Source organism: Loxodonta africana, chromosome 7 (assembly GCF_030014295.1).
Source record: "Loxodonta africana isolate mLoxAfr1 chromosome 7, mLoxAfr1.hap2, whole genome shotgun sequence".
NCBI classification, from domain to species: Eukaryota; Metazoa; Chordata; class Mammalia; order Proboscidea; family Elephantidae; genus Loxodonta; species Loxodonta africana.
Window position 1 is genome coordinate 96,444,571 of NC_087348.1, and position 24,745 is coordinate 96,469,315.

The 24,745-nt window shown below is 43.2% G+C and overlaps 1 protein-coding gene across 1 annotated transcript in view; it reads right to left on the minus strand.

Annotated features, from left to right (window-relative positions):
- Positions 1-24,745, minus strand: part of TENM4 (teneurin transmembrane protein 4) — a 259,651-nt gene that overhangs the window by 32,026 nt on the left and 202,880 nt on the right. Inside the window, exons 18-20 of the mRNA XM_064288757.1 lie at positions 19,907-20,139; positions 15,951-16,105; positions 10,749-11,626 (exon numbers count right to left, since the gene is read on the minus strand). Of these exons, the coding sequence (XP_064144827.1) occupies positions 10,749-11,626; positions 15,951-16,105; positions 19,907-20,139 (1,266 nt within the window). The remainder of the gene's footprint in view (positions 1-10,748; positions 11,627-15,950; positions 16,106-19,906; positions 20,140-24,745) is intronic.

The following is a 24,745-nucleotide window of genomic DNA, read 5'->3' on the forward strand; positions in this document are numbered from 1 at the left end:
GATCCTAAGTCATCTTTTGAATGAACAGGATGATCCGTTTCTGTCCAGCAGTTTCCTATGATGAGTACGCTGTTCTAGTCTGGTTCACTTAACACCTGTTATCCACGTACATATTTTTTGTTAATGAGACTATTCTCAGACTATCTAATTTCCTAACCTATTCAAATAAAAAAGATTTTATATTATCATGCAAGACACTTAAAAAGTTTTGGAGTCTTTCTGATAAGAATTGGTAGAGGGATTATTAATTAGGGGTCAGATGTCACTTCAGTACTACTCCTAGCAAGGCCTTGCTCAAATGCCACCTTATAAAGCCCTCCTTGTTCTCTCTGGCCCTTCCTCTCCCAGTGATACTCTCTGCACAGCTGTAGCACACAGTGTCTCCCCTTTCATTGTAATAGCTGATGTATAGGTTGCCTCCGTCTTTAGAGTGTGAGCTGTTGGGTGTCAGGGATAGGTCTTCGGAGCCTGATAGCCAGACTCTGAATCTGGATTCACACCACCTGGATCTTACCACCTGCCAGCGACGTGACCCGAAAGACTAGCGCTCAGTCCATCTCTGCTTCCCCAGCACTGGGACTGGCATAGACACTGGCAGGAAATGCCGCCTGAACAAATAAATGAATGAATGCATGATTGGATGTCCAAGGCCTCTTTCCTGCTCTGTAGAAGAGACCATGATCCAGGACTTGACAAAAGCTTGTCACAGAGTAGTTGTGTGATAAACATCTGCCAAACACACAAAACAGAAACAACTGCTTCCACTAGATGATACTTTAGCAATCTCCATAGGCATCTCCCCAGAGTTTTAGTCTCCTCGACAGAAAGGCTTTGTATAAATGCAGACAATTGTAATTATTATTGAAGGTAGCCTGTAATACATGATTAAAGTGAGCCTGGAGAAGATACAATGAAAAGGCTCTGTGCCTTCAAGATCTGGTTTTGATTTTATAAGAGACAGCCCCAAAACAGTAATTTCCACTCCTCACATTTTCCATTAGAAGGACTGCATGTCTTAATTAAATGAACATCAAATAGAACAGTCAATTTATAAAAATTTCTTGTCTCCAATTTATTCATCCAGTGCCTTCCAGAGCTTGAGAAATGCCACTGGATCTGTCTGTTGCCTGATCAATACCTGTGATTATCCCATTAGAAACCCGGCTGCCTCTGACTTTGCATGGGGAGAACTGGAGCTGCCCATCCATTGGATCTTGAACACCTTTGCCCTGCGGGACCCTCTGCAGAACCCGCTCTCCTCCTGCTACAGAAGTGCCGAGAGAAAGGAGGTTGACACTGCCACCACAAGGTGTGGACCAGGGGAGTGAGTTCTACACACTGTCTGGACTACAACTGGTTGCCTCAAATCCTCGCTCCATTATTGGGTGACTTCTGGACAATGGTTTAATTATATCTGTCATGGTTTTACTTAACCAGAGGTACCTATGAAGTACTGGCAATATTCTTTCTTTCTAACAGAGAGGAACGGAACGAACGTGTTCATGTGGGGAGGTTTTTGGAGCCAAACAGTCCAGTCTTTGAATCCGGGCTCGACCACTTGCCAGCAGTGCGACCCCAGAGGATGGACACTCAGTTGTCTTCCTCTAACTACTTTTGCATCAAGCTCCCACCATAAATAACTTTATTTCGGGCAGATTATAATCTCTGTAAGTCTCTGATTTCCCCTCTACAAAATGAGGACAATAATACCTTTTTCATAGAGACATTGTGAAGATCAAATGAGGTAGGTAACATATTTAAAATGAAATCCAAACTTCTTCACTAGGTCCTACAAGGCCCCGTGAGACTACCCTCACTAGAATGTCACCTTCCTGAGGGCAGGGACTTTGTTTTGGTCACTGCTATATCCCCAGAACTTAGAAGAGTGCTTGGCATATAGCAACCAGTTGCTGTGAGAAGGTACTCAATACATTTACTGAATGAATAAGCAAAACAATAAACAGATATCAGATATTGTTGTTTTATCAAGAACTGGCCTGAGAGTAAGAACTGCACACCTTTACCTCCCCACCCATATGAGGAAGGGGAAGTTCACTGGCATCCACAGAGTACCTTTTAGATAACAAGCACCATGCTCCTAACCACTCTTTTGATGTAGGTGTTATCATTACCATTTTACAAATAGTGAAGCTGAGGCTCAGAAAGGATAATAATTTGCCTAAGATCACACAGCTAATAGAGGAATATAGATTCAAAGCCATGTTTGTCTGACCTTAAAGTCTGTGTTCTTCCATTAAGCTTCCCATAAAAATGGGGCTGTTTCAAATCAAAATCTTTGAATTCATCACTGTGTTAAAGACAAGCTTGGGCTTGGGAATCTCAAGTGGGTTAAGCCAACTGACAGTTTTCTCTTCAAGATGCTTTGCTTTACTATCACTGCAATCGACTTTGCAGCAATGCCAAGCCCCCATTTGAGGAGTGTGACAGAGATGGCCAGATGATTGGCTTTTCATTATTTCCTTCCACTGACTTTTCTCCGCTCCATTTTCCAAAGCATCACTGGAGCACGGTGAAAGAAAACACATAAAAGATTTATATGGTTGCTGTGAACTTGGCTCTCAAAAGAGGCCCACTAAAGGGTATCTTCACACACACTACAAGGCTTCCTTCTTCACACTCAATACTTCATCTCAAGCCACTTACTATGCATAGTTGGTGAGAAAAATGCCACATTGCCTCTCTGATACTAAAATTTTGCTGATCATGAGTTTTTGGGAGGAAAATAAAAGATTTCATTTTTATGATATTCATCTATGATTCTCTCAAGCAACACCATTATCAACAAGAGGAATTCTGTATCATTTTTGAACAATTAGAATTCACAGTCCAGAGATATCCATAGTCCCTTGGCCTCGGGTGACTGTTATGGATGGCAGCATTACATCATTAGCTACTCCAAAACTGTATCAGAGCATGCACTTCTTGGATTCAGCAAGAAAAACTTGTACTTGCTGCTCATTTTCTATAGAATTAAGAATCAACAATAGATTGTAGTTTTGGGATTTCCAAGATATGGTCTGGCTTATCTATCACTGATTTTATACTTGAGGTAGTGTATCTGGTAGAAAGTGCTTAGGATTCAGGTAGATTTGGAGACTGAATCCTGGCTCTGCCACTTGTATGTACAATGTCACAGAGCCAGTAAGTGGTTATTCTGTTTCCCCCTTAGATTCATTCTCTGCCCTTCTCTGTGCCAGTAGAGGCTAACCCGCACAGATTGCATCACTGGGGCACCCTGGCTGGCTGGCTGGCTCTGGTTGGGTTCATCCAATGGTAGGCATTGGCAAGAAATGGGAGAGCAGGAGTTTTTTTTCTTTCTCTCTTTCCTTGACATATCTCTGATAGTGGCTCCATCTATCCATGACTACAGCTTCTAGCAGGTGGCTCTTCCTTCATAGTTACAGCTCCCATTGGGCTTCAGTAACAATATCCCCCCACCTTGCCCTTCAGCTGAGGGGCAGTAATGGCCATTCACTGTTATTAATTCCTGGGGCCTCACCATACTTTCTTGGTTTCCTTATCCTCGCCCATATTTATGTAATGTCTCATCATTTGAAGATGTCTTCCCTGGGTACAGAATTTGGGGATGATTGATATATATATATATATTTTTTTTTTCTTTGCCCCTTAAAGATGCTACCCCACTGTGTTCTATCTTGCATGATTTCTGATGAGAAGTCTGATGTAATTCATATCTTTGTTCTTATGTATGCTGTGCCCCCCTTTTTTTTCTGGCTGCTTTCAAGATTTTCTCTTTGTATTTTATATTCAGGAGTTTGAATATGATATACCTAGACATGTATATGGAGCCCTGGTGGTACAGTGGTTAAGAGCTATGATGAGCTACAGCTGCTAACCAAAAGGTCAGCAGTTCTAATCCACCAACTGCTCCTTGGCCTATGAGGCAGTTCTACTCTGCCCTGTGGGGTCACTATGAGTTGTAATCGACTTGATGGCAGTGGGTCTTAGACATGTATATGTGTAGGTATGTGTGTATATATACGTGTATTTATTCTGATTATTGTTTTGAGTTTTTTGGATCTGTGGTTTGGTTTATGTCATTAATTTTGGATAAGTTCTGGCTATTATTTCCTCAAATATTTCTTTTGCCCTCTTCTCTCTCTCTTCTCCTGGAAATCCAATTACATATGTATTAAATCATTTGATATTGTCCCACAGTTCTTGGGTGCTCTGGTCTGTAATTTTTTTCTTTGTGTTTCACCTTGTCTAATTTCTATTGATCTGTCTTCTCTCCTCAGCTGTGTTAAGTCTACTCAGAGGCCTGTCCAAGGAATTCTTCACCTCTGTAACTATATTTTTAATTTCAAGCATTTCCACAATTCTTTTTTATAACTTCTATCTCTCTGTTGAAATTACCCATCTGATCTTGCATGCTGTCCACCTTTTCCATTACAGCCTTTAACATAATTATAGTTATTTAAAATAATTCCCTGACAGATAGTTTCAACATCTGTGTCATACCTGAGTGTGGTTCTGATGATTGCTCTGTCTTTTGGGAATGTGTTGTTCTATTCTTGCCTTCTTCAATTCCTTGTCCATTTGAAAATGGGGTATCTTGTGTAGCACAGTTGAGACTAGGCAACATGTTTTATGTTTGGACATGGGCATGATTTCCTTTTGCTAGGAGTTTAGTGAAGGGGGTTGAGTTAATTTAGTTAGGATTTGAGGTTTACTGTTGCTATGGTTACTCAGTGCATGACAGACTTTTAATTTTTCTAGTAATATCTTGTGTTTAGGGTGGGAACCGGTTTGCCAGAAGGTTTTTTTTTTTCTCTCAATGTCTACTCCAACCTCAGCATTAGGTTTTACCTTTGTGTTCTGCCTCAGAGAGGGTCTCTCTTCATGTTCTTGTCCCTCTCTTATCCCTCTCGCAGTAATATTCTACTAATTTCTTGTCGCTGTTAGTTTTTTAGCTGGCGGAGGGGGGCTGGTGGAAGTGTTCTTTATGGCCTTTATTAAGCCCCAGTTTTAGGTAGGCATGTGTCCCCAGGTCTCAGAGGTGTGGCCTTCACAGTGCTCCTGCCCCGTCTTAGGTTGTAGTTCTGGGGCCATTACATATTCCTGCTCCTCTCCTAGCAGTAGCTTTTTCTAGGGGGTGAGGGAAGGTTAGTTCCCTTTTCTTAATTGCAATGGGTTTTCACCAGTGCCTAAATCAGGTTGTGTTTGTTCACCAGTGCCTAAATTTGATGATGCTTATTGCCCATCTCTCTACAGATTAAGGCTTTTGTTCCATATGGGAGATTAGGTGAGAAGGACCTAATACAGCAAGCAGATTTTTGTGTCCCTCTCTCAGGGGCTGCTGAATCTTTCCCCCAGGTCTATCACAAGGGACACTTTCTTAAATCTTTCTCTACTCTTTTCTGTGAGTTTCTGGTGGAGTTTGTGGAGAAAAACCCTGAAGAGGATGTGGACTCCTTCAATTTCTGTAGCCTCCAGTGGCTTCACATTCTCTTGTCAGTATACCAGGCTCCACCAATTTACCAACCATCTTAGCTGAACTCTTCTTAATAGTGTCTGGTTGCACCTACCCCAGGTAAACTAGTACTCTCATCTCAGGAGTTGAAGAAAATGCATGAATTTGCCATTTGTATGACTTATGTTCATTTTAAGGTTGGCAGTGATGCTCTTTCCAGCTCCTAGATTCTCTCCCCTCTCCCCCAGCAAAAACTGAAAGCCATGTCTCTTCATTTGAACCTTTTGAGTTGAATTCTGTTTTCTGCTGGGATGCTGACTGATATTGTTAGAGCTGGGATTCGAATCTAGCATTCTTCCCACTGCATCATATTTTTTCTTTTCTTCTTTATCTCCTCTCCATCCTAAATTTACATTTCATTCATAAATTATTTATAAGTACCAACTATGTGGCAGAGATAAATTAGTTAGGGCCTATAGGGGGCACAGTTAGTAGAAGCGTAACTATGACAGGGCTGTCACAGGGCACTCGGAGAGGCCAGAGCCACTTCCTCCTATGAAACTCCAGGGAAGCTTGTTGTTCATGCCCAGCCAGCATACCAGTTTTAGAACCTGCCTCCTGCTCATATCAGGTCATTTTCTTAGTTACCAAATTCCATCTGCCCAGGACCCCAAATCTGAAATGAATAATGCCATACATTGCAGATGATGACTGCGTTACAAACTCCTTTGAGGTTTTCTACCAGCAGAGCTACAGGCTAAGGGAAGGAAAGTATCTTGATTCTCTAGGAATTGTGAACTCTTTGTCAAGTTGCTCTGAAGTATGTGATGTTTATGTCAGATGTATTATATAATCTGTTGAGAGGATCAATAAAGCCAACTTAAAACTTGTTTCAGTAATAGTTCATGTCACAAGCATGTGCTGTTTTTTTTTTTTTTTAAATCTTAGAGCAATTACAGTGGGATCCACTGTCTCATAGAGATAAAGGTAGAAAACTCACTAGAACAATGGTGCACTGGCAAAATCTGTTCACATCAGGGCCGGATTAAGGCATGTGAGGGTACGTAAACACTGATAATCTCTGGGATCCTTCTCTGTTTACTCATGCATTCAAACAGGATATGTGAGTTATACATATACACACATGTATTTTATATATACACACATACGTATATATGTGTATATACGTATGTGTATATATATGTATATACACATACATACACACACATACACATATATTCAAAAGGTCGGCAGTTTGAATCCACCAGGCACTCCTTGGAAACTCTATGGGGCAGCTCTATAGGGTCGCTAGGAGTTGGGATCAACTCTATGGCAATGGGTTTTTGGTGTATATATATATGGAAACCCTGGTGGTGTAGTGGTTAAGTGCTACGGCTGCTAACCAAAAGGCTGGCAGTTCAAATCCACCAGGCCCTCCTCAGAAACCCTATGGGGTAGTTCTATTCTGTTCTAAAGGGTTGCTATGTGTCAGAATCGACTCGACAGCAACAGGTTTTATACACACACACACATATATTGCTGACCCTCCTGGCTGGAGTTGTTGGATCTGCAGATGTGGATGTGCAAGATGGTTTTTTTCAAAATAGATCATAGGGCTCTTACCATTAATACAATCCATCCTTGCTCGGTAACCGCTCATGTTGGCATGAGTTAGACTTGATAGCCCAGCCCTACCTCTTGTGTATTAGAAAGAAATAGTATACTCCCAAGAGACTTGCCAAGATAAGGAGTTTGAATTCCTCAGGAGGGGACCGTAGGAGACAGATGTCAATGAAGGTGCTGAGGTGGTAGGAGCTTCATAGCTTAAACAACCTTGCATATGTGTGCGCTTGTGATCCTGCCTGAACTTTATGTCCAGCCAGCACAGTCTCACACACCAGAGCTGGTATCAGTTGCATTTAGTTCCCTTCCACCAAGGCTCTCACTTTTCCTTGTGTCCTATCTGATTGGCATCTATGGGTCTTTGCTTTAGACAACTAGTGGCCGGTTTTGTTGATGCCCTAAGTACATGATTACCTTGCTTATTGAGTAATCCATCCCTGGGTTCAAATTCTTGCTAGGAACCAAGCAAGATGATAAGAACACCACATCCTTACTTCTAGGGAGCTTCATAGTTTGCAAAGCATTTTTACTTTCAGCAACTTTTTTTTTTTTAATTCTCATAATAGCCCCGAAAAGGGTATGGTAGGGATTATATCTGTCTGGCTGAGTCTTGGGTCTGGAAGCCAGCCAGCCTGCCTCTGAGTCACATGGATAACATCCAGTGAAAATCAGCATCTGGCATCTTTTCTTTGTTCATAGTCTGAACTAAACTATTCTGCTTTGGCCCACTCTGCCTGCTGTTTTCCAGCCCATTCTGAATATTCTCAGGAGCCTGACCCCTTTCCTAGTTAATGCCCTGATACCTCAGACTTAAGGCTTGATTCTGCTCTTCTGGTCTTGACCTACCTCAGTTACAACTTCTGTCTGCCACTTTGATTACCTTACCTGCAGCTGTTCCAGGGTAACACGATCATGCCCAATCAACGTTTCTGCAGTTACTGCTACTGCTACTACTATCGCTTGTGAACAACAGCAGCTATTATTTGACTACTTATGGTGACTCAGACATGGAACTTTTCATATTTTATCTAATTTTTGAACCTCAGAATATCCCTATGAAATAAATACTACTTTAATCCCTATTATACAACACAATCCTATATTATACAGAAGAACCTGAGTGAACCCAGTCAATGTAGTTGGAAGAACCAGGGTTTTGCCGAGACTTTTCATTTCAGCAAGTTCCCAGGAAGTTATATATAAGAATCGCCTGGGGATCTTCTTAAACTGCAGATTCTGATTCAGTATATCTAGGGTGGAAATGCAAACATGGACTTGAATTCTGGCTCTGCTATGTATTTACCCTATAATCTTAGGCTAGTTACCTCATCTCTTTGTGCCTCAGTTTCTTCATCTGTAAAAAATGTGGATGCTAAATTCCTACTGACTGAGGTTGCTTTGAAGATTTAATGGGAAAGAGCCTGGAACACAGTAGGATCTCAAAAAAAAGTGAGTTTCTTTTTTTATTTGAAGGTTTTTACCTTCTACTTCTGGTCTGCATCAGTGAGGACCAACACTCCTTTTCCTGGTTACTGCTGTTAAGTTGCTAGTCTGAAATTCCAAAAGGTATTTTATAAGAAGTTGTACGAACTTTTCCTTCTTAATGAAACATCAACTTACGGCTGCATATTTCATCAAGGGGAGCACAGAAGAGGGAATGGGGTCCTTTCTGGTAGAGGTGTAGGAAGCAGTTTTAGATTTCAGGGCTGGTTGAGAGTAACAGTTGCAGTGACGTGTAAGCACTCAGTTTGGGGTCTAAGGGAGTGACCTTGGGAACTAATTGAGCACACGGAAATGCTCTGACAAAGAAACCCCTGTATTGGCTAAATAATGTATAAGAGATTTCCATCAGGCAACCTGGAAAATTGAATTATTTAGTGTATTTCCATTTCGATGAGTTAATCAAGATAATTGCTGCTTTCCTGAATCTTTTGTCTTTTCTTTGTAATTAACAAGGCCCTTGTTTGGAGAAAGAAATTTAGCCAGTGGACTTTGTACAAATTGCTGTGACATTTTTTTTGACAAATTATATTAAAAAATCTATTGCAGATCCTTTTCCTTTGGATTCTAGGACTATGAGAAACTGGTGCTTGATGAAGCTTGAGAAGAATTTATGGTTCAAGGATTCAGGTTCATTCGGGATTAAAAAACTCAGCAGGGGTGACAGCAGGGAGCAGCAGAGAGAGCCATGAACTGTGACACTGACAGACTTGGGTTGCAAGTACAATCCCTGTTCTGCCACGTTCTCACTATATAACAACAGGCAAATGAACTCTCTGAGCCTCAGTTTCTATCTCTGTAAAATGGATAATATTGCCTATCTTCCACAGCTGTAAAAAAAAAAAAAAAGTAGTGAGGATTAAATGCAGTAATGCCTGCAGGGTACCTTGGGCACTTCCTAGCCCTTACTGAGCTGCTGATACTCAGCAAGGTTAGCTCCTTCCCCATCTTCCACATATTTATCTAATGGTCACATATCCAGCAATCTCAGCTCTCTGGCCCATGGCCAAGACCTCAAAAAGAAGCTTTAAAAAAATCTAAGTGGGAAAAAGGAGATGTTACAAAGCTTACTCATTAAAATCTCTCATAGAGGAATATCTCAGAATCTATTTTATATTTATTTTAAATTAAAAATATAATATATAATAATTTATACATATACACCGATATGTATATGCATAAATTACTATATATCCAACATATGAGTGTATATAGATAGATATATACACCTATATGTATATGCATAAATTATTATATATTTAACATATAATATATAATTAAAAAAAAAAAAACAACCCAGTGCTGTCGAGTAGGTTTAGAATTACATATATTTAAAAATTTGGCCAGGATTGTAATAAACTGGACTTCCGCTTTCCTGGCCACACCATTTAAGAAGCCCTACACTGGATAAACAGTAGGCAAGTGAACTACTCAAGGTGGGCACTAGGACAGAAACAAATAGTGACACTACAGCCTGAGACTTAGGGAACTGCAGCAAAGCTAAACCAATTAGATACAGGAACTAATGAAAGGGGTTTAGAATCACCTTGGGCAGGGGTGAAGGGCTCTGTACCCTCATTTCCTACTTTCTGGATGCTATCTTCATATTTATTACTGCATAATAGGTAACTGTTCATGACCTTGACTCATAAAAAGAAAAGTTATAGTATGTCTTTTGCATGTGTTTGAGAAGGGAGGCATATAATACATGTCATAAGAAGTTCCATCCAAAATGGTAAAAATGAAAACTTTTTTTTTTTTTTTTAATCTGAAGAAATGAACTTTATTTTGTGGAAAATTCATTCACATGGAACTGTTCCTTCTTTCATTGCTATAGTCTGGACAATGCTTTTATCTCCCTGTGGTATGCTGGGCAAGTATCCATGGTTCCCATTTTACAGATGGAGACACTGAGACCTGCAGAGTCCCTGGTAGAGCAAAGATTCAAGCCCAACTCCTCTGACTGCAAAGCGCAGGCCTTCCCCGTTACACCATACTCCCTCCTAGGAAAAATCATCTGGAATATGAACTTGTGGAACACATTATAAATAATGCTTCTCATCTCAAATCCTGAATTAAAATGAAATATACCCTACGATTAACATTCCATCAATTCCTGAAATGCATTTAATGAAACAAAATCACCAAATGGCCTTGACTTGATACTTACTCATAAAATGTCGTCCATCCATTTTCATTGCTTTTGGTTGCCAGAAGGCCAGAGTTGCCATGGTATGTCATCATTGCCAGCTCATGTCCTTGTGTGGTCACACTCTTGAGTGCACTGTTGGTACCCATGGTCACCCAGTATACCTGACCATCTGGGACCACCAACCAGAGCGGCATCCCGGTAGAGTCTCTGCGGATGTTGACCATGTTGCCATTGTTGTCTGTGATGAGTGTGACATCACCATCCCCAGTGTAGGTGAAGTTGTACAGGTAATCTCCTGTGGGCAGGCTCTGGGTGTACAGATGCTTGCCACTGGTGTCGAACAAGTAGAGCTCCTGGTCGATTGGTGAGGACAGCTCATACATATTCTGGGTGTTGAGGAAAGGCTTGTTCTTCCTGATAAACCGAATGCGGATATTCCCAAGGTCAGCCACATAAAGCTCCCCGTCAGCACACACAGCCAAGGAAGATGGGGTGTTCAGCTTTGCATCCTTGGCATAACCATCATCTCCAGAGAAACAATCACAGTTGGCGTCGTTTTTACAGTCGCAGCCACTGGGGGCCCCAGCAACTAGTGAGATCTCTCCACTAGTGGTGACTTGTCTGATGCGGTTGATCTTTTTCTCATCAGTCTCAGCAATATACAGGACTCCGTTGTGTGAAACAGCCAAGGCAGTGGCAGACTCCAGGGTTGCGTGTATGGCCACCTTGCTCAGCAGGAAGTGGTCAATGCCGGGGACCTGGCAGTGCATGGGCCTCCCGGCAACAATGCGCACCTGGTGATTTTCAGAGATTTGCAGGACCACATTGTTGTCGAGGACATAAAGAGAGTTGTCCATCGGGTTGATGGCTAAGTCTGTGGGCCACTCCAAGCGAACCTGACAATGGAGACACCAACACTCAAATGACTGGCAAGATGACCATCATACATCATCCCATACCCCAGTGTAGCCCATAACAGTGTCCAAAGTGTCTTCACATACAGTCTTCCTTGATCCTCACAGCAGCCTATCATCAACAATGGAAGATGAGCTCCCTGATCAGAGTGAAACCAGGCAATAGCTACCACTGAGACATTTTTTGGTCTCGTTAGACTGAGAAAACATGAAGAAGAGAATAATAACAATAAGAAAAATAGAAGGGAAGAGGATAGACTTTGGAGTCAGATAGGCTGGGTTCAAATCCTAGCTCCACCAACTATGGCTTACTTTGTGTCCCCAGGAAGTCTAGTCACACTGAGGAGTGAGGAAGAAACTTGTGCTTATGCTGACAGGTGCGGCCTCTGACTTATTTGTTTACCCCATCCCTAAAGACTCATCACCTTAGGAATCCTCAGTCCCCTGCAAGCTCCTGACATTCTGTCAAATTTGGGCCTTACTTAAGCAAAAGAATTCCTTAGATAAGAAATTTCCTCTTCTAGGAATTTACTGTTGTACACCACTGACTACAAGGGTGTTTATGAGCCATGTTTAATAATGGTGAAAACTAGAACTTACTCAAGTGCCCAATGACACAGAATTGGCTAAATAAATTATAGTACATTTAGTTCACCTACAGGTTAGAATATTGTGTACAGCCATTAAAAGTGGTGTGATAGATAGATATTTAATGACACGGGAAAATGTATGCTATGAATTAAATGAAAAGAGCAGGTTATAGAACCGGAAGCACAGTGTGATCCCATTTGGGGAAAAACACAATTAAGTTAGATTATGGTTGGAGAGATTAGAAAGCTTGTGAGATATACACCAAAGGGTAAACGATACTGGGATTAAAGGATATTCTGATTTTCTTGGTGATTTCTCAATTTTTAACATTTTTTGTAATGGACATGTGGTACTTTTCTAATGTAAAATATCTATACATAGGATGTGGCTACCTCCACCTGCCCCTTTAGCTCAGGGCCATTCTCAGGATGGAGCAGGCCCTTTTCTATTTCTTCAGAGAAGGGTCCAGCCTCCTAAAGCCTCTGGCTCCCTTGCTCCCAGCTCGGGGTCTGTCTGTCACACAGAACAGGGGGCCTGCAGGCACTCCAGAGCCACAGGCCAGGGCTGCTGCCTTTCACACTTCCCAGAGCTCTCAGGAGCACAGCATCACCGCTGCCTTTGGCTGCATCAAGAACACAGTTTACGCTAAAGTGACAGGGGAATTTTCAATTTCCTAAAACCCATTTCTTGTCAACACTCGCTGCTAAATATTTTATGCCCTCTGGTCCTGTGGCACCTTAGGGACCTGATTGCCAGAGACCTTTCTGCCTGTCATGATGATGAAAAGAGGGCTCCCATTTGGAGGCTGGGGAGGAAGCGAGTGGAAGGAGAAGGGGAGAGGAGAGGGAGGGAGGAAGAAATGAACAGCAAGTGATTCCCTACTCTCCCTCTCTCCCTTGATGCCCACATGCACAAAGGTTCCCTGAGAAAGAAGCACTGCTTTCGCAGTCAGCCTGACCAGGCCTGAAGTCCTTGCTCTGTCACAGCTGCCTGCGTGATGCTCCTGAACCAGACCAATTAATAAAGCTCTCTGACTTCACCTACCTATCCGTGATGATTATGCTCAGGATTAATTACCTCTCTACCAAAATGGGGTAGGGACTAGATTTTATCATCGCTCCATCTCCCACTTCTATGGTCCTACTGTGGAAAGGCTCCCCCGCTCCCCTGTCCTCCCAGAGCATTCGTGCCTTTATTAAAGCACTTGGAGCTGACTGTCTTGTTGCAGAGTTTTTCCATTTTCAGAAATGGATTGGCTGATGACTGAAGAACTGAATGGCTGGTGAGTCACATAGGGAGAGTGAGGAATGTGGGGTCAGGACACCTCACTTCCTAGCCCAGTTCAACAACTACTAGATGTGAGATCTTAACTCAGATTACTTATACACTTTGCACTTCTTTCCCAATATGAAAAACGGTGTAATAAATATTACGTAGGATAGTTATGAGGCTCAAATGAAACAATGTATGAGGAAGCCCCTCCCAGAGGACCTAATCCATGTTCCCTGGTTCTCTCTTTTGCATTCTTGCCTCTGGGCTATATTCACGCAAAGGGTCTTCTCTTATCTCTCTGGCTTCTCTCTCCTGCTCCATAAACCAAAACCAGTTGCCACTAAGTCATTCCAACTCATGGTGACCGCATCATGTGTGTCAGGATTTTCAATGGCTGATTTTTTGGAAGTAGATCGCCAAGCTTTCTTCCAAGGTACCTCTGGGTAGGCTCGAACCTCCAACCTTTCATTTCGCAGTGAGCGCTTTAACCATTTGCACTACCCAGGGACTTCTTCTGCTCCATGTGGGGCAGTAAAGCAGCTAGGGATTTGTAACAGAGGAAGCTCTGAGAACCAAAGCCAGTGTTCCCTGCCCATATGTGCATGTAAAAATTAGGTCCGTGTTGGAGAGTTTGGTACAAAGAATTCCATGCTTAGATTCAGACCAGGGTAGTGAAGTCCAGGTGCATAGGGACTTCAGTCCAGATTTCTGAATCTAAGTGCCCCCCCCCCGCCCCACCCAAGTATGCCAGTTGTCTCCCAAGCCTTTGATCTGACTGCTTGGCAGTACCTCTATCTGAAGTTAAACAATTTTTCCACGTGTGGATTGAAAATTTTCTGCACCCTGTGCTGGCTGGTGGAGGGCCCATTTTGAAAATTGCAAATACTTGTATGCACATCCTCAGGCTGTGGCAGCCTCCTGCCAGGTAACTCAAGCTTGCTTACAGACTGGAGAAGGAAGCTGCGAGCCAGCGTGAGGAAGCCTGCCAAACTGGAAAGACAAGTGGCAGAGAACAGATTCCATTCTGGAGCATAACAATCACATTAGTTGGCTCAGAGGGAAACTGTAAGAACATCCAACAAGGATGTGACATGGATGCTGGCACTGCCCGCAGCAGCCATGAGGTCCTGGGAAAGGGGCTCAGTGATACATATCAAGAACAGGGATGGGTGTGACCAGTGAGGCCTCCCAGCCTCTGCTGCCCACTGAACACCAGGGAGCAGGTGCCACTGTCAGCGGAAAACGGCCTGTGAGTGCAGGCTCCCTCAGAAATGGAGGGGCTGAAAAAGCTAAGTGTGGCTGGAACTGAAAGCCATTTGCAATTTGGTGTAATTCAAGCCTCCTATTCCCCTGGTTTTGCTAATGTTGGCAAGATAGGTGTTAACTGAATCAATGCAGATCGGACCCTGCCAAAGCAAAAGAGGACACATCCCTTGCCAAGTCATTGCAGGATATACAAAGGGCAATCTGAACAGCCAGCCATTCATGTCTCTCCCAGTGGCCACCAGTTACAAGTCCAAACTCTTTGGCCTGGTATAGCAAGGTCCGCACTGAGTGGCCCCAAACCATGCTTCCAGCTTCAGCTGCCACCACTTTCGTCCAGGAACCCCAAGCCCCAGCACTAAATTTCCAATGTTTCTTGAACATACCAGACCCATTAACATCTTCGTGTCTTTTCACACACTGTTTTGTGTGAATGTTTCCTTCCTTGCCACCCAAAAAATTCCTATTCAAGTTTCAAAACCTGGCACAAATGACACTTCCTTTGTAAAAGTGGGCACTAGAACTTCTGTTTCTTCTCACCTTCTAAGTGCTAAGCAGCGCTGGGAGCCTTACATGCGTTACATCATGTATTCTTAAAGCAATCCCACCAGGTTGATAGGAATGGTTTTTATTTTATAGATATGCAAAATGAGACTCAGAGAATTTTAGAAACTTGTCCAAAGCTACTCAGCTAGTGAGAGCCAAAGTTAGGATTTAATCAGTCAACCCATCAATCAACCATGTTGGTTGTGCTCCTACTGTGTACCAGGCACCATGGTTACAGTAGAGGGAAAGATTGACAGAATTCCTGCCCTCTTGTATTTACAGTCTAGGAAGAGAGCAGACAATGTACAAGTACTTATAAGTGTTACAAAAGAGGGCATTTGGGTGGCGTTAGACTTAAATTCACACTGTTTAAAGCTTTTTCCATTCTGTTTGCTGCCTTTGAGGCTTCCCTGGGCAAATTTCTTCATCGCTTCCCCAAGACTCCACTACATACACACCTCCCTCTGCCTTCCTCTGTCACAGCACTTGTTACCCTTGATGGGGAACTCCTGAAGCACAGAGACTGTGTCTTATTCATCTTTGTACCTTGGTGTCCATGACAAGGCCTGTTCAGTGTATAAATGAATAAGCAGTGCAGAACTGAGGGCCCTTGTAGGTGAAGCCTTTTCCTTACCTGAGAAATATCCATGACAGAGTCACAGCTGAGGGGCCGGGCTGATGTGAGATCGTTGGACCCTAGCAGGGTGGAGATGATCCCATTCTGATCAATGCGTCTGATCATGGTGCCATCCACAAAGTAAATCAGCCCAAACTTGTCCACCGTAATGCCTTGGGGAGGAGAAGCCAAACAAGTGAATTCTGCATCAGAGATGATCACAATCCCCGTGGTCATGGAGTCTTCTGAGTTGATAAAGCACCTCCCCTCTGTGATTTAGTTAGACCCTCACTATGGCCTTGTGGGGTCAGTAGGACTGCGCTGGTTACATTCCTTCCCCTTTTAAAGACGAGGCTTTGAGTGACTAGTTCAAAGCAGGGGTTAGAACCCAGGTTTTCCAATTCTCCAGGGCATTAGGTCCTTCCATCTTGCTCTCTCCTCTGGAGATTTTTAACCGTCACCCAGCGGTTCACTAAAACTGGATTCATAACGTCTGGCAGTGGTTAAGAAGAACCTTTTTCAACACCAACACCGTGAATTATTTAAATTAACCTACTTCTGAAGCCTTGTAATTACAATAATCAGGTTCCCTTTTTGGTAACAAGTTTACTTTTCTTCCAAGATAACTGGCCTTCATATTTTTCTATTCTTACTATTTTAGTTTTATTGGTCATTACAGAAGCAGAGAGCCTAAAAAGAGTGTGATGAATTTGCGTAGAGAATATTGGTTAATGTTTTAAAAGGTCCATTAAAGAGGGGAGTCAAAATTATCAACATCATCTTCCCCACCTTGTAGAGTGTCCCAAACCATTGACTTTCCCCCCACTAGCTTGTGTGACCTGGGGCAAGTCACTGAGCATCTCTGCGCTTGTTTTCTCAGTTGTCAAATGAAGGGATTGCTCTAAACCTGTATTTTTCACCTTCGATGTGCATGAGAATCACCTGGTGAGCTTGCTAAAACATACCCCCCCAGATAGCTACTTCAGAATATCTCAAGTGGAGCCTGAGTATCTGTCTGTATTTCTGACAAGCACCTCAGGTGATAATGGCACACACCCGAGTGTGAGAGCCGCTCTACTAAACCAGTACATCTTAATGAGTTGTCCGTATCAGGATCACCCGAAGAGTATATTCTAAATATACCTGCTTGGCCTTACTCCTGAAAATACTACTTCAGGGAGTGTTTTTAGAAACACTCATGGGTGGCATTGCTTTCCACCCTGGATCAGAATCACAAGAGTTAGACACACACCCACCAAACTGAACTGCTCAGGGGTGCTGGGGCTGAGAGACAGATGAGAGAGTAGTGCTCCTGAAAAGTGCACTGTGCGAGTACCATGTGGAGCGCCCCAGGGAATGACAGCAGCCTGAGAGGTTCACCGTGAAATGAAGAGGCTCTGGGCAGTTCTGTTCAGTCTTCTAAGGAAGAGGGGATCAGAAAAGGCTTTACAGAGTGAAGACTCCTGAAATGAATTATAAAGCTTTCCAGTTGTATCACCTTGGGCAAGTGACTTCACTTTTCAGTCTGTTTACTCATCAATAGGGATAATAATATCTGATTTGGAATAGTTAGCCTTCAGCAATTACTAATGATTATTATGAGAAAGTGATTGGCACTTTGTGGGTTTCAAGACCCTTACTCCTGGGCCTACGAGTCTCTGACTGGCCAGCAGGTGCCTTAAGATACCCAAGGGCCTCTGAGTGACAGAGCCCACTACAGCAGCAGTTCCTTTTGCCCTTCTCCTTAGGCTGTCCAATACTGGAGAGCGATTCAAATAGTCTGGGGAAGCCTTTCTTCTGTCCCAGCCTAGAATGTAAATTAATTACATTTTCTAAGTACCAAGACAGGAATGTTCTTGTCTGCCTAGCGATGCTGTCTTCCTCTTCCATCTGCTAGGACTGATGAGTGCTCTGTGAACAACTGGGTTTCTTGTTTACAAAGTTGGCTGCACAAACTAATAGAAGTGATCTGTCCCCTGATTAATTACTTCATTTTCCCCCTTTTGTTGTGCTAAATAGATGGACATCTTTTCTCCTCCCTGCTGCAAAGTGTCTGCATGTCGTGGCACCCTTGTCACTTTTATCTGGGTTAATTATAGGCTTTTGGGCAGTTTCACTGCTACAACATCTGTGTGTGTGAGTGTGTGTGTGTGTGTGTGTGTGAGAGAGAGAGAGAGAGAAGTGGAAGAGAGGGGAGGGAGAGGGAAAGGCAGTAGGAGGGAGGGAGGGATGGATGGAAAGAGAACAGAGAACACATGTGTGTAGAACAACTGAGAAAGGCCTAGAGGAAAAAAAACTTTTAATCATAAGAGAGTAAATGTTGCACCTAAAAGAAGCCTTGGGGATCATCTAGCCCAACCCACTCATTTACCAGTGAGGAAACTGAGGTCCAGAGAAGAAGGTCCTAGAGCCAGTGGGTGGCAGAGCAAAACCATAATGCAGGGTCCCGAATTACGAATGTCCTTTTCACTCCAGGCTACTCTCTCGGTAATAGGAAATCGTAATTAGGAGGGAGAATAACCATGTATATCCTAATATCTACCCCACAGAATTACTACCTGACCATTCTAGGTGAGTGGTAGAGAATTTACTATACTATAATAGTATGAATCACCACTTATGGGATGATTTCCATGTGCCTAGTACTACATTCATGTTAACATTTAATCTGTACTACAACTATGCAGTATGTTCTTATTTCATAGGTGAGGAAAATGAGGCTCAGGGAGGTTAAGCCACTTGCCCAAAGTCACACAGTTATTAGGTGGCAAAGCCTGAATTTGAATACCGGACTCCCTACTTTCACTAGAGTCTACTGCTTTGACTTGAAACTAGGCCTTGAAATCTGGCACATTTAATAATACAATCACATATTATATTTCTGTACGATATCATATGAAATGCATTCATTTTGACCCTTACAACAATCCCTGGAAGTACCCGCATTTTATCAACGAGGGCTCTGAGGCTTAAGTGGGTCCAATTTCAGGGCTAGCATGTTGCAGTCCAGATTTCCCACCCCATCCAAGAATCTGCCCAACTATTTCCTCAAGGGGCCACCCAGTGTCCTCTGCCTTTTAAGCACAAATTCTGCCTGCCAGGTTTAGCTGGATGTCTGATCTTTTCTGTGTCGTTAGAACCTGTAACACAGAAAGTGCTCCACTGATGGATGCTTGGGGTTAATGACGGCGCCTCCCTGGTAAAGCCTTACAGGGTCTGCTCAGCCACAAGAGGTCATTCTTGTCTCCGAACTCCTGTGTATAGTTCCTTCTCCTTGCATCTCAGGGAGCACTTCTCCCTCTCACCTATATCACAGTGAGTCATGTTCATGTCTTATTTATTTAGCTACAATGAACTTATCTGTGGCAACCCCAGTGCTCTGCGTGCTCCGTAAATACTTGCTGAATAAAATGAACAAAAAACTGTGATTGTGGGTATGAGGAGCTCCAGCTTTTTGAAGGACTCAAGATCGAAACTTAGTTAATACATCCTATAGCATATGAACATGTGCCAAGATGATACGTTACAATGCTTTATCTAACAATGATATGAGAGATAATGTAAATGTACAGCAGTAGGGGACTGATGAATAAATCATGGGACATCCATTTGATGGAATATTATATAGACAATAAAAATGAGTACATAGAAGACTAATGACATGAAGAAATGTTTATGATACATTGCTTAGAAATAAAAGCAGGTTACTAAAATTATTTAATGTGATTTCACTTTTTGGGGGGAGTGGTGGACATCATACACACACGAACACTTAGAAAAAAGATTAAGAAGAAAGGCAAGAAACGTTAACGGGATATTTCTGGTAGGGTGGAAGTATGAAAATTTTAACTTTGCTTTGTGTATTTTTGATATTTTCCAGTTTTTTTTTTTACAACGATGAATGTTTATTTCTTTTGGAAGTGGAAGACATCCCAGTAAATGTTACTGATAGTGTTCAAAAAGCAAAGCTTTACCCCTGGGGTTGGTCAGTGTAGCTTCCGTGGCCTTCCCACCATCCCCGCAGCGAGTGTCATCAAAGGGGAGGCACTGGTCACCTGTCCCTGCGACCACCTCAGAGTTCTTAACAAGGTCCTTCACCACCACAGTGGACTTGATTTTGAAAACTCGCCGGCTGTTGGTGTCTGAAAGGAAGACGGCCCCACTCATAGGGTCTGTGGTCAGGTAGTATTTATGTGCTGGACTGTGACTGGAAAACAAAGACATGGCCATTTGGTGAGTACTTTCTTTCTTCCTAACAGGTAGCTAGAGATGGTACAACTCTGAGGTACGATAGGTACAACCTGAATCCCTGGTCCTTTAGAATCCAAGCAAAAAGTTCTGTGGGATGATATCTCTATTTGGGGTGATAATGCCCCAATTTTTCTGACCACAGTGGTTTCCTAACCCTCCTTCCACCAACTACTACTGTGACAACGTCTTGCCTGTGACTGAGATGCTCTTCACAGCACTAGGCCCACGTCAGATGCTCAATATATGTTTTCTTAAAAAGATTATCAGTGAGAGTTACCTGTAAATTTAAGCCAGAAACATGAAGGGGTTTGACTTAAAGCAAACAAATAAATAAAACAACACCACCAACAAAAATCTTCGAGTTCAAAACACAAACTGTTCTCCACACAGGGTTTTTACAGCACAAACCCAATCCCATCTTGGGACTGATGAGGCCCCGGCTGGATCTTTGTCAGTGTCAACACCGTCTCCTGTTGATACTCATGTTATATTTATCAGGAGCCTAGAAGTCTCCCTCCAGCAGTCAGATATAAACGAATTGCAGGATTAGTTTGTAATTTGCAGCAACACTCAAGAAAAAATAAAACAGAGCAGCGGTGGTGTTTATGATGACTCTGTTTCTGGAAAACAGCCATCAAGACCAGGTTATGTTAACGTAAGAAACAGAAGTTAGACGGTGACTGTACAGAGGCTTTAAGGAGCCAAGGCACCATCTCTAGTCACAGGGTAGAGAAAATGCATAGGTGTTGGGATCAGATGTGTCTGGGTTCCAAGTACAGCTCTGTCACTTCCTGGTTGTGAAAGCTGGACGAATCAGGTCCTTCCAAGCCTATGGGAAGTTTTCTGACTCAAAGGGATCTCTCTTAGTTTGGGCTGCATGGCCTGGTGTTGCCCACTTTCGCTGGACAGTGGGCACAAACAGTGCTCGAGGATTCAAGGGCCAGACTAAGCAGTGCTTACAGCACCAGCAAAGCAGAGGCATCCATATCCCTCTAAAATGCGAGTGAGAGAATTAAAGAAGTCTAGAAAGAAGCTATTTTACATTTTATCAGGCATGTAATTTTTGAGTCCTTTTGAAAAACAAAATTTTATTTCACAGATGTTCTTGGGGACTGGCTGCTTCTAACAGGGCCAGGCCTCCTGATCCAAGGCTTGCCTTCCTTTATTTTCTCTCCCTGACTTCAACACCATAAGTATGTCCAACTATCCAACTGACCTTCCTCTCTAGCCCTAATACTACTGTACCATCACCTACTGCTGAAATGCTCTACTGCAGCCTGGGTCTTCTCCAGAGCCTTCTTCCTGATTTAGTCCAAACACCAACATGGCATTTCTATGCTTTCCTTTCCAGGACTCTCCATTTCTTACAGAATAAGCTCAGCCTCCCCAGCCTAGCAGCACACAAGGTCCCTCATGCTCTAGTGCTGCTGTTTGTTCTCAGCCCCTTCCTAGTGTTTCCTCCAAGATGCCCTATACTGTGGCACAGCTGAACAACTTGTCCCTCAAACACACCTGCATGCCTCTGGGTACACGCTGTTTCTGCTTTGTGGCATGTCCTGCCCACTACCGTTTTTCAGCCTAATGAATTTCTACTTCAAGTCTCAGCTGTAATGGTACCTTTTCTGGCAAACCCTCTCTGACTTTTCCTGTGTTCTGAGAGCAGCCTGTTCATATCTGGATTATAAGATGCTTAAACAGTGCTGTGGCTATTTATTTCTCTGTCTCCAAGCCAGACTGCCAATACTTGGGGAAGAGACTGGATTCTATTCATCTCTGTATTACCAATGTTTAGCTTCATGCCTTCTAGCCCGTAGTAAAAACGAAAACTAACCCAGGTACCATCGAGTCAATTCCACTCATGCCAACCCCACATGTTTCAGAGTAGACTTGCATCCCATATGGTTTTCATGACTGTGACCTTTCAGAAGCAGATCATCTGACTTTTCTTCTGAGGTGCCTCTGGGTAGGTTCAAACTGCGAGCATTTTGGTTAGTAGGTGAGCACCTAACCATTTGTGCCGCCCAGGGACTGTTAACCCGTAGTAGGCACTTGCTTTAAATAGATGGTATCTCCATTCAAAAAGTTTTAAATAGGACTTTCATTTATATTACTCAGCTTTTCTTTTATTTCTCTTTTGGGGGTGGTAAAGGGCGAGATGCTCTGTTTATCTTCAAATGTCCCCTGAGACTTACCCTATAAGGCAGCAGAGATTTAATCTTCACAGAGGATGCTGATTCTGGTGAAATAAAAGATTCTGCTCTCCAATGCTGGGGCAGCCTTGATCTTTCTGCTTTCCTGATGACAACTGTGAGGCAGGGGTGATTATTCCATTTCTCTGCCCATCACTCATGATTAACCGGCGCTACCCACACTGGTGAAAAATGGGTCCCTGAGGGAGCGTGGTGGAGGCCCTGTCTGCTTTAATTTGCCCCGTGCTTCCAGCTCATGTCTTTCCGCACTGCCCTAGAGAAGTGTCACTCCCACGGAGCTTCTCAGAAGAGGGTGGCATTGCCAAGATTGTCCCAGAGTGTCTACAAGAGTCGTGGCTACATCTTTTGTGCCCAAAGGCAACTGTAAGGTCTGACAGTCAATTATCTAACTGTAGGAGAAAGAGCTATTTAGCTTTGAACTTAGAAGGTCTGGGTTCCAATTTTGGGCAAGTTATCCAAACCTTTCAAGTCTTCCGTTCCTCATCTGTCAAATGATTAATTCCTGGCTCTACTTTACTTCACAGGTTTGCCATGAGGATCAAGTGAAATTAAAGTGTACATCTGAACAGCCCTCTTCCGTTTGCTGAGCTCTTGCCTATTCTTCGACTCATTGCTTCCTCATGCCAGCCGATATTGGGAGCAGCACCTGCATCAGTGTTGCCCACCTGGATCTCCACAGGCTGCAGCACCACCAGTCCTCAGAACAGAGCTGCAGAGATGACCACCACTAATACGAATGATCCACTACCACTTATAGATGCCTATTCTGCCCCAGATACTGTGTTTGCACTTTACACGCATGACTTCATTTTCCTCAGAGCTACCATATAAGGTGAGTACTTTAAAAATGTATTTTAGAAAACGGAGACTGAGAAAGGTGAACTGACTTGACCAAGGCCACAGACCACAAAGTACAGGGTGGAATTCTAACCCAGATCTGCATGACACCAAAGTCTGTGCTCCTTCTACTTCCCCACACTGCTTCTCAGAGGCCTAGAATGCCCTACCGCCTTTATTTACCTGGGAGCACCTGCTTACCTCTTGAGACTCTGCTTGCGTATCCCCTTATCTATAATACCATTCCTGGCTCCCCCTAGTTGGTAGAATTGGCTACTCCTTCTTTGTAACCCACTGGACACTCAGCAGATTATACTTTTCATACCCATAACACCATATGACACTTTTCTGTTTAGCTGTCTGTCCCCTCAATGAAATCCTGAACTCTTCAAGGGCAGGGTCTGACTTCGAGTCCCTAGTGCCTAGCACTGGCCTGGTGTAGAAAGGTTTGCTGCATTTTGGAGAGCACATAAGAAACTTAGAGTGATGGTTCTCAAACATGGCTACACATCAGAATCACCTGGAAAACCTTTTTTTTTTTTTTAAAAAAACAAAACAAAAACAAACCCACTCATGATAATTGACGGGCCTGGGCACCTGTACTTTTAAGATCTGTCCAGGTGACTCTGTAGCACAGCCAGATTTAGGAAAGATGGCCTTAGAACAGTGCTTTTCAAACTTTAATGTGCATATGGTTCAAATGGAGAGTTTGTTAGTTATGGGGTGCAGCCTGAGATTCTGCATTTCTAACAAGTTCTTGGAGGATGCCAATGCTGCTTGTCTGTACTTGAGTAGTAAGGCCTTAGAATACTCTGCAAGCCTTAAAAGCCTTCAGGGCATGAGATGGAAGATGGCTTCCAGGTAGGACCCAAGGACTGGCTCTGTGGACAAGGTACGTTTCCAGGACAGCGACCATGTCTGATCCAGTTCTCTGTCTCCAGTGCTCTGAGCAGAGGTGAGCACAGAGCAGGGCTGCAACTTTGTTTCCAGAAACTTCTTCAGAGCTCCTAAGGACTTGATTTTGATCTAATTCCTCAAATATAACCTTAGTACTACTGGAAGCCACATGAAATCTTAGAGGCCATAATTCGAGAAGTTAAGGAGCTGAAGTAGCGCCTCTCTACCATCTTTCTGGATGGAGTAGAGAATTTGTTAGTAGGAGATGGGAGCTGAGGAATCTCAAGGGACCAAAGGCAATCTATTACCTACTTCTTAGTGAGAATTCTCCCTTCATCCCAGAGTAAGGTCTGCCTTGGGCAAAGGAGTATCCTTTGATCACATCAGAAGGCATCTGTAGCAGAACGTGATTCACTGGTTCTCAGGACCAGTAGGAAGAGTTGAGCTTTGGAGTCACACAGACAGGGGGTCAAATACCAGTCCTAACACCCACTAGGTAGGTGGCCTCGGGCAAATCACTTCATTACTCTGAGCCTCAGTTTTCTCATTTGAGAAACAGGGATAATCACGCCTACTTCAAAGGGCCGTTTTGAGGACAAAATATAACTGTAAAGCTCT